This window comes from Acanthaster planci, linkage group LG03 (assembly GCF_054643075.1).
Source record: "Acanthaster planci isolate LZ-2023a linkage group LG03, COTS_SCS, whole genome shotgun sequence".
Lineage (NCBI taxonomy): Eukaryota > Metazoa > Echinodermata > Asteroidea > Valvatida > Acanthasteridae > Acanthaster > Acanthaster planci.
In genome coordinates, this window is record NC_141779.1 from 9,514,358 (window position 1) to 9,531,396 (window position 17,039).

At 41.4% G+C, this 17,039-nt stretch overlaps 1 protein-coding gene across 7 annotated transcripts in view; it reads right to left on the reverse strand.

Moving 5' to 3' along the window:
• Window positions 1–17,039, reverse strand: part of LOC110983605 (MAGUK p55 subfamily member 7-like) — a 53,551-nt gene that overhangs the window by 22,184 nt on the left and 14,328 nt on the right. For 5 of the 7 annotated variants that reach the window (XM_022242984.2, XM_022243005.2, XM_022242974.2 and 2 more), the window contains exons 3-6: window positions 10,896–10,970; window positions 8,988–9,106; window positions 6,733–6,810; window positions 5,044–5,265 (exon numbers count right to left, since the gene is read on the reverse strand). In XM_022242984.2, the coding sequence (XP_022098676.2) occupies window positions 5,044–5,265; window positions 6,733–6,810; window positions 8,988–9,106; window positions 10,896–10,950 (474 nt within the window). In that variant the 5' untranslated portion in view covers window positions 10,951–10,970. Of the gene's footprint in view, window positions 1–5,043; window positions 5,266–6,732; window positions 6,811–8,987; window positions 9,107–10,895; window positions 10,971–11,776; window positions 11,796–16,103; window positions 16,499–17,039 lie in introns of those variants that run through there. The other 2 variants (XM_087134951.1, XM_022243013.2) reach the window with 2 other exon arrangements.

Sequence of the window (17,039 nt, forward strand, 5' to 3'; positions counted from 1 at the left end):
ACAAGAGCCAAGTTGCACAAAGGATGTAGGCAAACCACACGTGCAATGTCAATGTCCGGAGAGGCAATACGGGATAACCTTTTTTATCAGAGAAAACTTGCCGGGATATTTAAAGAACCTGACAATTAACAGAGTCACCAGCAGTATCTGGGACACCTGTAAAACCGAAACTCCAGAGCCACGTGCCAAAAGTTATACCGGTAACTGAGTCCACAAGTCTATCACAAGCCATCAAGTCGCAAGTCATAAATTCTTCAATTGAACGTGAAAGAGGCATTCTTTTGACACTCTTTACTCTGGTTCTTCTGATTGGTCTTTGGAGAGGATTTGACTGAATGCATGAAGACAGCAAGTGTGTGCTAAAGGAACAAATGCTAAGACCGATTCATACTTGTGCGGGAAAGCTTGTCCAAATGTGATTTTGTGATGTCAGATCAAATCCTACCACTGCCACTTTGCAAACCTTCAATCAGTAACAGCCCCCCTCTCCCCATGTAAACTTATTAACCCACTTCAGTAAAGAGTCCTTCAGATGCCACTGCACTGTTCAAGTGATGTGATTATGGGATACACATGTATGTAATCAATAATCAAAAGTTTAGTTTTGGGGTGTCACAATGCATTTCCACCTTTTCTGAAGAACTGCGATCCAATCTGACCTTCCAGTTTCCCAGGTACATGTAGTTGACTTCAGACGGTCCTTAAACCAACAACACTGATTGGCTCTTCCTCCCGACAATCCCCGTCTTCCTGTTGTTCATCGTAAGCACTATTCAAGAGCACATGCCAAATAGTAGAAATCACGCAAATCTTCTCCTTATAAGGTAACAACTTGGCACATGCACACATATCAGCAAGAAGAAAACGGCCTTTGAAAAATGACACTGAAAGACGAAATCTGTCATCAACTTTCTTTAGTTCTGGCAACATTTCCTGAACTGCTACTATGTGTATGTACCTGTACATGTACATGTATGTCTCCCTTTGAAGTTTTCAAGATTCAGACATCTATACAGAAGCACCATAAAACCGTCCCTCTTACATGTACATGTATTTAAAAAAAAACAGACCTACAGATTCCCATTCAATTCTTAGATTACGTTTCAAATGTTTCAGCCACTTCTTCACAGATTCTCCACAGATTCTAAAATTTTTGGCCATGAAATTTGGAGAGACAGCTTTCCTTTTCCCCCCCACAATAGGGTATAACAAAAAAGGATCTGATGTACACTGTATGTATCAATAAGGGTTGTGTTAACACCAGAATATCATTAATGCTGCAAGTACAAGTACATATAACTGTATAGGCCTACATGTACAGTATTTGTAGAATTATGATTGAGAATGCATGGGCATACATACATGTACATGTACATACATGTACATGTAGACTAGGCTTAAAAAGGAAAGATCTGGGTAAATGGTTAACATGTAAAGCACTTCTTAATGAATAGATAATTCTCAATGAGAAGTGTACTTGTACTGTTCTGTGATGGACAATTAGAGTTTGCCTGTTTGGGTAGGACAAATGTGTTTGCTGGAAGTGGAAGTCAGGGACCTAGATTCAAAAGCAGTCAAAGTCCCGCAGGCTGAGTCTTACTACCCCAAACTGAGTGTGAGCTGTGACTCAGATGAGTCTACTTTTCAGTTTCACTAACGAGTCTGCATTTCCGACGCAGCTTCTTGGCAGCAAACACTGCTGAGCAAACATTCTGGCTCAGCAAAATCAAGCTGGGAAACAGTAAGCAAAGAAGCACTACGTGACCTTTCGGTTGATGATCCAGGCCCAGAAGGTTTTGTTGGGCAATTGACATGCTGAGGGTAGGTCAGCTGTGAGCTAGTCACAAGCAATATACATGCACATTGTGCGACTCTTGTTACTGATCCCCTTTTTCTTGCAAGTGTTTTGTACATGAATGTGCCCAGTGAATATCTCCTGGAAAACCAGTCATAAGCCTTCAACAGCACAGCATGATTTTAGGCAGGCTACCTGTTTTCTTTAAATTGGCTGAGCACAGAGTTCCCACAGAAACCTGAAAACCAAATTCCATGACTTTATGAAGGACTAAAATTTGACAATTACTGTGACACTCAATGCCATTTTGCAGAGAAAATTTTGTTATAGACTGACAAGGATATACTAGAACGTAAGGGGTAAATTCATCATTATTCTACATGTACTATCGCATTAAACATGACCCGTCAAAAATAAACCTTGCATGATCTTGATTTCCATGAATTTCCGTGATTTTTTCCAGGCTGACAACAGGATTCATGGACAGCCTTTCCTCCCACTTTTCCATGATTTTGTATGACTTTTCCATACAACTTTTTTGCAGGATTTTTCCAGAATTTCCATGACTGTTGGGACACTGCGAGCAAGCATTTTTTCTGCGCTGAGCCAATTACTGTGCTAGACATCTTACAAAATTTGACCTCAGATAATCTACCTCTCAGTCATACATCTACGTATGCACTGATATGAATCCAAGCTTGCACAATTTCTCCGTGCCCATGTAGGCTGACAATTGAGCGGTTGACAGAATTGGAGCAGGGGTCACTTGGCCCCGGGGAACGACTCAGGAAATGCCCCCAAGTGGTTCGGCTCCATCACAGCCGACTGCCAATCTGCACATGCCAGTTCACATAAAAGAGGACGGGGGCGCGACTCACCCCAGGCTGCGAGAACATGAAGGGGGCTTTCTCTCGCTCCATCCATCACTCGAATGTGCACAGCAATCAATGCTGTGCAGGCATCTGTGATAATAGGCCTGTTTCCTGTCACGGCTAATTGTCGTGGAGCTACTTCATGAAACCCTATTAAACTAAGCAATTTTACCAGCAGCCTGTCTTGATTCAAGATTTCAATATCAACCAATATACAGGAAAACATATTAACCCAAAGCCACATTCTCTGTACTTGAATTTCCACCAGGCACCAGGTCCCATGGTAGCCGGGCTCTGCCTTCATCAATCCTACATGATCCTGAAAAATCTCTGAGTGATTTTGGAGGATCTGGGTGGGGTTAGGACTAATGTTCTGGCATTAAAAGCTGCTCCTGACTTTATGTAACTACTCACATATATCATACAAGGTCCAAAATGCACAGGTACATGTACACTGTACATGTATTTATTTACTGTGTTTGGGTCACCTAGCACTGTACGTTCTGGTACATGTACTTTCATCCAAACACTGGCTGAACTCACATACATGTTAAATACAAGTGATTCACAATACACTGATCATTGGCAGAACAAATCCAGCTTTTACCAAAAGTGCATTTCAGAGAAAAAGAATTTCCTGTGCATGTACATCCATGTAATAGACACTGGTAAACATTATGCATCTCATACTAGGCGACAAGGACTTGGTAGCATTTGCTTTTTTCTTTAATTTCTAACCAACATGCATTGAGTTTGAACTTTTTGGTTAATAAGGGACATTCTCATTCAGGGCACTTCCACATGCACTTGTGGTACTGTACCGTACGTCCACCATAAAGAGACCGGTGATTAACTGCAAGACAATTCAGAGGGAGTCAAGTATAGAGTATATTAGAGTTAGTTTTCTCTTTGTGACAAGTGCTTCGTGGCACTCTACATGCCGAATGCGTCTGCTGTTAACTGGCAGTGGAACCCAGCACAAATTGGACAAACGTGAGCTGGCTTGTTCACACACACACCACCAGTGTTCAGGAAGAGTTCTCTCAAATTGGCTCCCGTGGGAAGGCTGTGCAGGGAACTCACTGCTTCCTGAGTGGAAGGCAAACTGATGAACATCTGATGTTAAACACAATGGTAACCCGGAATGTGGTGCGAGATCGCAAAGCAATTCTGACACATGACAATTCAAATTTTCTTTGCACTTGAAGTCTGCCAGACACACAGTGAGGGCTCTGCTATGGGTGTGAGGGGCCATTCTCAAAGACAGGCAGAGAATGAAAACTTGTGATGCATAGAAAATCTGCTGAGTCTGAATAGGATATTATGCCCCTATAAATCTGTAGTCCTTTGGAATTCCTTTTATCATTTTTCAGTGGCTGCACTTTTTTTTATACAATGCAAGTAGGCAAACGTACCGGTATCATTTCCTTATAAAGACAAATACCATAGTTCATTCCCTGCATCAACCCTCAGTTGTGTTAGCTTCAATGGTAGCAAAATACAGTACATGTTGGCCTACGTGTATGTTTATTCATGTAATGCAAGTATTTGTATGTCTGTATGCTGGTGAATCCAGTGTTTAGGGCTCACCGGGCAAGCCACATCTGCTAAGCACTGCTGTTGGCTGGACGAAACTGCTTGATGGACTTAAAGTGACCTTGCACCTACTGAAGCCTCGTCGTCACATGCTGTGCATGTACATGTACATGTAGCTTTGGCCATAAATCCATACAATGCTACCAACATCTACATGCACATTTGCCAGAGAAGTTACCAAATAAATTAATACACAATGTGCATACTGTACATGTATGTATTGAATGCACCATATCAAGCACAGTTTTGACATCTCCTGCACAACCTAATGTACATGTAGATGTACTTGTGGTTGGACTGCAATGAGATTTACATGTATGATGAGCTTTTCAACAACTCTGCAGTTGTCTGCTTGATGTTCCCCCCGAACAAGTTTTTTACCACATCACGAGTGAGGATGTGCATACCTGGAACAATTTTTCTGCTACAGTTTCCCTCAAAGTACCGGTAAATTGTCATATCAGCATGCAGACAGCACGGGATCAAGGGTAAAATCATCAAATTTCCAATCTGTGTTTAAGTTGAACAGCCAGTATTTGAAGCAACTATCAATCAATGGTGGGGCCTCGGAGTGTTGCAAAAATAATGTGACTGTCTCAGAGAAAACGGTGTACAAATCTTGCACAAATTACTCGCAAGTATCGGTATTTGTGAGGTCACACTGGGTCATGAGAAATGGAACATGGTATTCAGTCCTTTATCTAAAGTTGAAAATAACACTATGGCTGAAGTGAGTGTGTTGCGAAATGATACTGCCCTCGAGCGGTTACTGCCACCTACCAGTGGTTCGTTGCCCTTGACCAATCGTACGACCTTCACCGAGCTGTCCTCCTGGTACTCTGTGTCTGGTGGGCCTGGGACCCCCGGCAGCTGGGGGATGTACTCCCCGTTGGCCAGCTTGTCGTGGGAGTCAAACAGCGCCCTCATGTGGGGTTTCGTCAGCAAGAAACACAGCTCTCGCACCTCGGGGATCATGGCAAAGTTCAGCATGTCATTGCACAGCTAATAGGAAACAATGACAGAAATTGATGATTGCTGATCAATGATCAACAATTACTGATTTCTTCAGACATTCTTGGTCACAATCGTAAATGCTTATGTTCTCCACAATCCCACATTGACTGTCAAATGCTGGTTTACAGCTTACACGCATGTACATGACAAATTTTGAACAGATCACACAAAAGGGTCTTCAGGCCATCTCTTTAGAAGTTTTTAGTTTGCATTGAAACAAACCGGACTCCTTGTCTTTAAGACAAGGAGTCCAGTTATGCATGAGTAATAATGTATCACTCATTTTGGTATCCTGAAGAAAATTTTATGTGGGCGAAAAATGTTGAGAGTTCCTTTCGATTTACACCGCAGAAGATTTTTGAAGACCTTTAACTCTTAAGTGGCTCTGATGACTTGAAATTCATTTTATTAGGATGGGCCATATTTTATCTTGAAGAAGGGGAAAAAAATGAATTGGAGCTGGGGAAAAATGGTTTCCCCTGCATGACTACTTGTGAAATACATGTATCTCTATGCATGAATACAAGCAAGGTTAAAATAACAGACCCACTGCATGTAGGACAAACCGAGTAGGAACTAAAAAGGTGACTATCATTAGCCAATGAACACAAGTGCGGGTGGATAATTGGAACATACATGATCACCTGATCATTCATCACCTGATGAAAATGAACACACAGACCCAAGCAATTTGAAGGTCAATTATTTTCTCTGAACTGTACGTGTACGTGAAAAGCAAATAAATTACAATTACTGAGAAAGAATATTGGTAAATTCAACAAGCACTGAATGTTGTACAAGTGAATGCCAGTTACGCCTGGTTTCCATATGTAACACATTGGTTTGTAACACAGACGGTCCGCAAGACATGAAGACACAGACACAGACGGAGAGACAGTGCATGAAGTAATTCCACCAAAAATTGAAACAAAGTGGCATCTGAAACTCCATCACTTTTTGCGGAAATACCCTTTTAGATTGACTGCATCGCCTCACGATGCCAAACCTGTACTCCAGTTTCAGGCATTTCATTGATGGTCAGCCATTTAGCTGATCATAAGGGTGTTATATTTAAGCATTAACCCTAACCCTCCTCAATCCTCCCACAGGTGAAGGATTGAGGAGGGTTAGGGTTAAGGAGAAAATGGGCACAAATTCGTGGAACTAAGTAAGAGGGACGTAATTGTAGGCCGGCCATACCAGCATGCATGTTTGTATTGGGAGACTGTGGCTACTCGACGCAGACAGGCGGCAAAGTTGAACCTGGCTCAACTCAACTTTGCGGATCATTCACAGGCTGGTTTGCTTTTGTCTAAGTTGTTGGTGATACCTCTGTTTGGCATTGTTCCCTTCATGTACCAGTACAGGTATGCCCGCATTGCAGTTTGCGTCTTGATTGTGTTGCTCTCTGCGTTTTCGATACGGAAACCAGGCTTTACATGTACATGTACTTACAGCAGTCATGGCAGCTGTGGAGTTTAACGTCACAGGGTTGCACTGGTTTTCCCCATAGATTTTCACTGCATTGTGTGCCTGAAAAAAAAAGGTATGCAGCCATCTTTAGTATAAAGAAAACCTTACGTGCGAAATGTACGTCACTCTCCAATTCTTGACAATTTTTGTCATTTATTAAGTTCTTCTTGTAAAAGTTATTTCTTTTGTATATAGTGTTCTGATTTTTTTAAAGTGAACAGGGCCCTCCGGTCATTTACACAATTCCCCCAAGTTCAGAAGAACCTTTTTTCTCAAAAGTTGTCTTTATGATCTTCTTCAAGTGTTCAATGGAGTGTTTGCAAAGTAAGCCATCTTGGAGGGCATTTCTTTGTGCATGAAAAATCAGTGACAATGAAAGTACAAAGTGTCTACTCATGCACACCATGCGCATCGTGAAAGCACTCTATATGGTGGCATTACCACCCTATTCTGTCTGCGCAAGCAGGTTTTTTGTTTTTGTCTCTTATTTTCAATGACCTACAGTGTAATACCTCAGACGGTTATTCAAACCAGAAACACTTGTGACCCATCAGAAAGAGTCTGCTCATACTAACAACTTTCAAGGTTTTTCTCCCAAAATTGCAGCCTAAGCCACGAAGCGAACTCTGCACTTCCTACGCAGAGCCATTTTAAAAAAAACACTTCCTGAGCCGCACTTGTAGTATGGTGAGGCAGCACACCTGACTAATTCTGCGTACTGTCTTTTAGCACGCCCGGGTCAGCTTGGGAATTAACTGGAAATGAGCTGGAGTTGGCCAAGGTGCGTCAGTGACAAAGCAGTTTTTCTCTCAGACCACCCGTACACCCTCTACTAGTTACCCCTTCCTGTTCAAATTCACTCCCTTAAAAAAAAAAATAGCCAAATCACGGCAGTATTATCCAACCAATTTGTAATATTTCTTAGCCTGCCAATAACCCCCGGTTCCTGTGATGGTAATGCAATCTTTTCCCATCTCTATTGTATTAAACACCATGACATTTTACCTTCTTGGTGGATTATGGTGGACCACAGCCATAATACTTGCCGTAATTTCACCCTAAATAGTTAATTGGGCACTTAAAAAGGTTTTTAGTGTATGGCGTGAAACATGTACACTGGATTTTGTGCATTTATATTTTTAATGGAATTGACATATACATATATTGTGTATAAATCTAATGGAATTCTTAAACATGAACAAATATGACAAATCTTCAGCGTTGAAACTTTTGCGAGAGTTCTTCCATGTAAATGTCATATACTGTAATGCAAATAAATTGGGTCCAGTTGTTAACATTCGACTGTTTGAAACTTACCTAACAGTATTGAGTGGGTATAAAGCAAGGGATAAGTGTAAGCGTGATACAAACTCTGTAATGCCTTTCTAGTCATGCATCTGGCTCCTTCAGGCATGCAACTTGGACAAAAAATGAGGAAATTCCAATCTTCACCTGACTTTGTACAGCGTTTTCCAATTTTCAATGGTACGAGTATGAGTGAAAAACAAGGAAATCAGCTGATCCGAGGAAAAGTGCATGCCTGAGGTTCTTGGATCCATCTCCCCCCCCAAATATTTTTGTTTTCTGACTCCATTTCCAGGGTTCTCCAAATGTACAAACTTGCGTGTTGGCCTGATACACGCAATTCTTTTCCCAATCATTGCTGATACTTAAAAAAATGCCCGATAAACGATAAACCCTTGTGCATGCCAAACAATGGCTACATGCGTTGCTGGCATGCACCGGGATTTATCCATTACCAACACAGAACGAGGGTTCCCCTCATTTTCTCTGTTTTCTGTGAATGATGCAATCTGCGTTCAGAATTCGCATCTTGGCATGAACAGAAACAGACCTTTTTAGCTTGTTATAGTTGAGCTCTGAAGACAAATGACACTTCCCTTGATTAGGATGCTTCAATATTTATTTGAACAGATAAAATCAGAGAAAACACGTTTTCGTTAGAGGTGCCCTTTAAAATGTTTTTCCCTCAATTCTGTACTACGAACATGTTTATAAATTGTGTCATTTCTCCATGGGAAATCACTAGTGAAAAGCACAGGAAATGCCCTAAAATGCACAAGATGGCATCAAAAGTTAAAAAGTTTAAGGGGTTCTTAAGCTGGCCCTGAACCCCAGGCCATGGCTCTGCAATTTGTCAGAGGACAGATAGAAATCCCCCCCCCCCACTTTTGAAAAATCCTGGGGAGACCCCTGATTCCTGTACGTTGACTTACGTTGAATAGAGCGTGAAATTCTGGACTGGCCAGCACATTCTGCAGGAACATGAGGTCATCTTGCCGCCCGCAGAACCCGTCTCCTAGTTCCGTCAGGGAACCCAATAATCTAAGCAGTGCTAAAAGGAACCAACAGACAAATGAAATCACTGTAAACCCTGTTTCACTGACACAAACATGAACATTGGGTGCCATCTTAGAGGTCGGTGAACCCGTTCATTCCTGGGTGGAGAGTGACTTGCCCAAGGTTATAACATGTAACCAACTAACAGGATTCGAAACCTCCCCCCCCCCGACCCCATGATCAGAAGCTACAGACCCTAACTTGGCCACTTGTCTCCCAGAATAAAACCAAAACAAATGGAACCGGACAGCCAGGATATATCTGGTACCCCACTTCCTTTCATAGCTGTCATTCATTCATTCATAGCTCTGACTTGGCACCTGTCTTGGTATCTTACAGCGTAACCTACGTTGTGTTTCTGTCATCCCTTGATCCGGGTGGATCTGGCTTAATCCAGAGGTGACCCACACCCAATTACAACTCCATGTACTCTAACCAGAGAAATGTCACTGGCGGATATTACCTTAAGTAGAACCGTCAAAGAAAAGGTTCGAAACCCAGATTCCTGGGCAAAATCAGAATACGAGTCAAAAGCAGAAAATGACCCCAAAAAATATACCGGTATGTATACGTACTGGTACATATACATGTACCTTGCCAAAGAAACTGTATCGGCATCTTCAATGGGTCTAATTTGCACAAAACCCAAAAAACTGTTTTTAACTGACATTTTCCATAAGAACATGACACAAAAAACATTTATAAATTCTGCACCACTCATTTTTCAGAGACTGTTGTGAGGAAAGAGAAACTAAAGGAACAGATTTGCACATTAAAACTTTAAAAAAACTGTTTAAATTTTCAATCCAAATTCTTGAATTTCCCCCAAAACAAATTCGAACTTTTAGTTTTAATGAGATCTTCAATTTTTATCCATTTAAAATGTAGATGGAATTTCAGGCTATTAATGGTGAAAGACAGCAATAGGTGGAAAGGCTTGCGGTAGCACCATGTGAAGGAATATATCTCTTATGAGTATGTGTGGTTCTGAAAAGAACCGGGAGTATATTCAGTCTCCTGACGACGGACTGAGCACGTAGTCCGAAACGTTGAGTATACTCCAGGATCTTTTCAGAACCACACATACTCAAAAGAGATGTACTCCTTTGCATGGTGCTACCGCGAGCCTTTCCACCCATTTAAATGTATAAACTTAAGTTTTATACGGATATATTTTATGCCTTTACTAAAAAGATGTCTTTTCATTGAATACAGTGCTCAAAGACCAAGACGAATGGTTTTGAGTTTCTTAAAGGAAGTACATATCAGCTGCACCAAAACCAATCAAGGCAACATACAGTATTCTAATGACAATTTTTCTCTTAGGTCTTTTTTTTTTTAAACAATTATTTCTTGTTTGGCAAATGTCATAAGCAATATGAAGTGGCTCTAGATATCTCCTGCTTTTTCTTCCAAGTTCATTTCGATCATGAATATAACTACCGTTACAAAGATTCTGAACAACAGAACGGCATCTGACATTTCCCTGCCAAGTACGTGTACACGTAGAATAAATCATTCAAATAGAAGTGCTTATTATTATGAGTTGATGAGGAGCTCCACTCATGATTCAGAATTTTTCAATACTTTTACATCATTGCGTATCAACTTGTTATTCATAATGGGTGGTTTGTTAAAAAACTGTATACACTTCAGCTGTGCAGGTTACATATTCCGCTACAAGTACACCAATCTCTCACACATACAGTATGTTTGTAACTTTGTCAGAACGGTGAAATATTTCTATATGTCTTAACAGTGCAACTAGACTTCATTTAACTTACCAGGATCATTGGAATTCATGTTGTTGGCTGGAACTGGCATGTTGTCGTTTCTCATTGAAAGACACTATCACAAGGCTAATGGAAAAGGAAAAAAAACAGACAATGAAAAATACAGGAAGATTGAAAGGATTAAGATATGAAAACTATTCACTTATGAATGCGTACGTATTTGGAACACTGCCATTTTTACAAGGCAAACAAAGAGAATTGACGACGTACTTAACTTAGCCTTTACTCTTGGCAAATACTTGTATACAACACTGGTACCAGTAGCTTGAAATCTTTCTGGTCCCATCAAAATATTCCACTGCTCAGAAATCAAATGGCACCTTTTCCTACATACGTGTACAATATACACTGTACAGCAATAGCGGTTGGGCTGAACGATCATGTACCCATTGAAATCAAACACTGCCTTTTTGTAGACTTGGCTGGATGAGGAAAATTGAAATCCTACTAAAGCAAAGCAGCAACTGCACGTACTGCACAATGTATTCATGAGTAAAACATGATCAATCCTCTATGAAGTAAAACAAGACAAAACCTGCAAGTACATGTTCCTGTACACTGGAGCCAGTGCATCTTCACGTACATGCACACTGTACATGTACAAAGTGCATTGTACTGTACGTGTAAAATGTACAATCCTACTGAGTAAGCAACATCATGACAACCACTTACACAGATTTCCTACAATACAGTGCATCTGCACATGGAAGACGACTGTACAGCATACATCCAAGTCCTCACTATTCAAATTAGAGTCTATGTTCTAAGTGTACACTAACACATACAATACTGGCATTCAATGTATGCAAGACCACAGAAATGGAAAGAAATAAAACCACACTGTACCGGTACTACATAATACACATACTTACTTCAAAAGAGCAGTTACATGTACTTCGTTCTACACTCCTTCAGCACCAGTACATCCAAAAATAAGAAAAGTATGAAAAACTCTCTTTACTCCCAAAGCCCAAATGAGTAAGCTCCCGTCTCCCCAATGTATTTATACACCTAATTTCTATCTTCATGGCTGTATTACCATTCCAGGGTCTCATTTGTTAAAAAAAAAAGAAGTTATCATCAGCCAATCCTCGGTCAGGGGGTCACATGCTACCCTCCATCAGTTCCCCCCTTGGCCATTAGGCATGTTTCCTGAAACAACAGTGAGAAAGGAATTAGCCCTAATCCCCTCCAATCATACAAGTCAGTCAGCGGTGATGCATGGAAGGGCCAGATAACATCAGCCGTGCGAGGCGTCAGGCCGATCCCCTGGGTCTCCCCGTCTCTCGTTCCGAGGAAAAGAGGGGAAGAGAGACGGGGACGGAGGGAGAGGGGGGTTCAAAGACTCGGCCAATGTTACAAATTAGGCTCTCGTCACTTGACGAATTTTCTTCGATGAGATAATTTGTTGGACATTGGAGACTTGGACATGGAGGAATAGCAGCAAGCAGATGAAGAACATGATGAAGACCAGGGAGGATTTACCGCTAGTTCCATCCTGTTAGCTTGCTTCATTCGTATCTCAGGCAAACATTTGGGCACCAACTTCCCAGCCGTACCAGACTTCGCACAGTTTTTTTCAATTTTTAAAAGGATCGCATGGAACGTAAAAACAAGGAAATCATCTTATCTGAGGAAAACTGGCATTCCTGACAAGCATTCCTGATAACTTTATTTTTTCCAAATATTAATAAACGTGACCATCTACAAACAAGATTCTAAAATGAGGCTTTTCCTTAGCTGCTCTTTGATCCAAACATACACGTACATGTATGACCAAAAGGCTTCAAAATTGGCTGATCTTTGCCTTGAAAAAAAATTAAGCACCTATGTACTCAAATGCTCAGTAACATATATGTGTACGTGCTCCATTATATAATGTACACTGTATTGGGGCTACTTACATGTACATGTACACACACATTAATACTTACATGTATCTCTAAATTTTTGTTTACCATAAGGGAATATTTTGAAAATGCTGACAAACATTACGAAGTTTGTGAATATTTGAAAAATTAACAAACCTTTTTGACCACTTTCTTCAATGTTAGCAATATTGAATCTCATTTCACAATCCACTAAATTTCTGCAAACAAAACAACTTACAATACCTACGTGTACTGTAGGTGTTATTTGCCTATCATGAAAAGAAGCTTTAATTTGAAAATTGAAAATGACACTATTCAGGTCAAAAGTACGACTAGTACATCTGTGGGTTATGATAAAACAATTAAACAGATGTTCCACTGCAGGCTTTGCGAGAGGGTGTTAGGGCGAGCGGGTGTTAGGGCGTGAGTAACGCAACGTACGGTTCATCTCTGTTAATACTGAATACAGACATCTGTCATCAGCCACGTCAACCGTGTTTTTTGCCAAGTTTGTTGGGTTTTTTTTTCTGACGCAAATTATCCATGAGTCATATCTGCAAGCCCCCACGACAAGAGGGAATTCTTTGAAAAGGGCCAGATTTTGACAGATCTGAGTCTGACGGGATTGCATGAATCACACAGATCAAAGAAAGTTTCCATTGTGCAGACAACTAAATCTAATTTACAGGAGGAAATCCATCTTAAATGAGCCGATTCCATTAATCCTTTGAACCATGAAAGAAAGAAAAAACAAAAGCCAAACGAGGATTTCCCTTGCTAGCTCCCTTCAATTCCTGAGCCCTTTGACTTACCGGTAAATCATTCACTTTTACCCACTGAACTCTTTGGGAGCATTCAAGCATTCGAAACTGTCCTAAGCGGTGACCACTCAATTTGTCATCCCCGAGCCTACATTTACTTGTCAGATTCATTTACCCCAAAGAAAATACTCAATTTGGACCGACTGGGGTGGATGCGTGAAGGTGAAGATTGTGAGCATTGGACACTGCTGATAAATTTTGATCGAGTGCCCCTGGGCACACCTGAACGTGCGCATGTTAAGGGAACAGTGACAAGATTTGCTTTTCAGCTTTACAACGGTATCCTACATCAAAGAAAGAGTTCCTGCAAAACTGCCACCAACCAGCCCCACAACTGTGGTATTCTGATGGACACAGTAGTGGTATCTGCAGCCCAGCCGATTTGAAGTACTGAAAGATTGCCACTGGTTTTAATATTGCACAGTACCGGTATTTTGGTACATGTAGTTTTCTATTTATACATATATACATGTACTGGGAGGGGGGTTAATTCCTAAAGACAAGGAGACACCATTACTGCGAGGGCACCGTGTTCCTTTAATTTGCACTTTGACAAAGGAAGTTATGTTCGAAGCCTAAAAACTCAGTCCACGACCTGGACTGTTTACGAGCTGTGTTCCTGATTGGCCTGCATGTGGCAACCATGCACCAATAGGGGACATGCCTGTATCCACTGATAGAAGGCATTCACATACATAGAGAATCCAGATCCTGAACACAGTCTAGTCCATTTGCTCAAGTACCCCAAAAAATGTTGAGAAAGCTTTATTCCACTCACACGCTGCCGTGTGGTTCACACACGTGTAGCATCGCCACCACGGGTGTATCGCGCGTACGAGAGCACTTCCACACACTGACATGTGCTCACAGTGGTGGCAAGCATATTATCCATGTTCAGCTACCGGTAATTAACCCTTGACGTTCAGCGTTCACAAGAGCACTTGTTCTGGACCTCACATTTGTTGGAGTCTTGAGATGGGCTACACATGATGCAAGTGTACACGTGGGCGGGGGACACACAATAAAACACGGCCAGAACCTGGACTAGCCCCAAATAAAAGATGGAACCACAGTCAAGGATTCAGATATGGCTACAGCTAACGGTAAACGGCGGGAGGTTGCAGAGGGGTCATGGATGAGGAGTGTGTTTCAGTTAGGATCACGGTTACATGCAAGCTGAGGGATTCGCGGGTCTGGCTTTGGAAGATGGTGATCATGAAGTAGACATCTGGCACTGGTGGTAGTAACAAATAATCAGCACCAGACTGCAATGAAGTTAAACAACTGCAAGTGATTGATCCATACATGTGGTTAAACCTTCTCATTCTCTGGGATCTGATGCATCAAACTCTTCCCTGCTGGCACCTCCACCCAAAGTCGATGCAAAATTTCAACGCAAAGGCAAACTGCACCACAGTCCATGATTAACTTTACCATGGAGAACAAAGGAAAGGAAACAAAGGATGTGTCCCCTGACTGTCCTAAATGATCAGTCTTTTGTAATTGGTAGAATGTGCTATACATGTACCTGTGCTACATCTACAACTGTATGGGAGAATGATACAATGTACAATGTACATGTACATGCAAGCCTCTCAAATGACATAACTTCCTACAGATTGCAATGTGCGTTGGCATTTTGGGCTTCCAATTTTTGTGACGCTGTTCTGAAAAAGGTAATGTATTTCGGAGACATTTGGGTCAGTGTTGTAGTTGAGACCATCACAAGATGCCAGAAGACCATCACAAGATGCCAGAAGACCATCACAAGATCAATGTGCCTGAATTCGAGTCACAAGCTATTCAAAGTAACTCCCACAAAAGCATTCCCTTAGTCATTGTTCACTCTCTTACTTGTGTCTGGTCTTGAGAAAGGTCTTGTGATGGTCTTGACTACAACACTGATAAAGATCAATACACGCCAGTGTATGGAATATTTGCGCACTGCGTTCACACAAGTGTTGGACATGTAGTTGTACATTGTAATTTTCCTACGAAGATGATGTCCTATGAGAGATATCCATTACAGAATAGGAAGCATGTACTGGTACCTTGTCCCTCGTGGCATAGCAAAAACAGCTCAATGTTTTTGACTCCTTGTAAAAAAACACAACAAAAAAACAAAACAAACAAACCACCCCAATAAAAAAACAAACAAACCACCCCAACAAACAATCAAACAACCCCCCCCAACACCCCAACAAACAAACAACCCAAAAAACTAACAAACAACCCAACACCCCAACCAAACTACCAATACAAACCAGTGATTACATATGTACTGGGGTACATGTTTGCCAGGCAGATTGGTTTTGTACAACTGCTGGTACACTAGACTGACAGTCCGATCATTGCCGACTCCTCACGGTCCAAGCAGCGGAACTTTCATGCATGTGCATGTACTGGAACGTGTACCTCAAAGATTTTGTCCTAACTCATTCCGGACACTCAATGATCACTACTTGTAATTAGCAAATGCAACACCCTTCCGTTAACTGTGAACTTACATCTTACATGCACGCAGGTGGTAGCACACAAACAAGCAATCAAAGATACACCTGAGACACAAAAGGCTCCTACAGACGCCACACATTTATTTCCTTTCCTCCGGTGGTAAGTGGACTACAGGCCCCCTGGCTCTGTATGAATGTGCACGTTTTAAACAAAGTGTGATGTCACCAACATACCGTACATGTACGTGTAGAACTGTTCATTTATTTGGAACCAAACTATTTCGAGAAGAAAACTCTTTCCTCCTGCCCCATCACTCACCATGGCCATTCTTTCCATCATTAGCCCTTCACATGATATTTTAATGTGCAAACAGAGACTGGAGGGATACTGGACTTGTGGGTTAGACGCATCAAAGGTCAAGCAAAACATTCCCCTAAAACAACCAATCCTGGCCAGGCACCTCATTCTGGGGGTGCAAGATGAGTTTTTTTCTTTTGATATTAAAGGGAAATGCTGGTATACATGTACATGCAAAACCTGCCATCTAAAAAGGAGACAAGTATTTCAAAGTACATGTAATTACGACAGACAAGGGGAACGTGTCCAGCACACTGTGCAGTACGTGTACATGTACATGTACGTGCAAGGTACATGTAATGTTTGCGTTTAATTCCAGGGCTGGATGTACATGTATCTGTTCCCTCACATGCAAGCATTTATGATACAACATGGCAACATGAACCCTACAGAGCACCAGGCACATTTCACCTACACATGCACATGACTGTGAAAATATACGAAAGTGAGTTTAGGAACTGCATCTACTGCGCATACACTACACGTATACATGTACATACCCCCCCGTACGTGTACTCTTCGTCACCTCAAATATCAAACAAAGTACAGGAATACTGGTCCAGGACCCACTGGCGAAGCACCGATGGTTTGACAGCTTTTCAGACATGGCAAAAATTCTTACAAAATATACA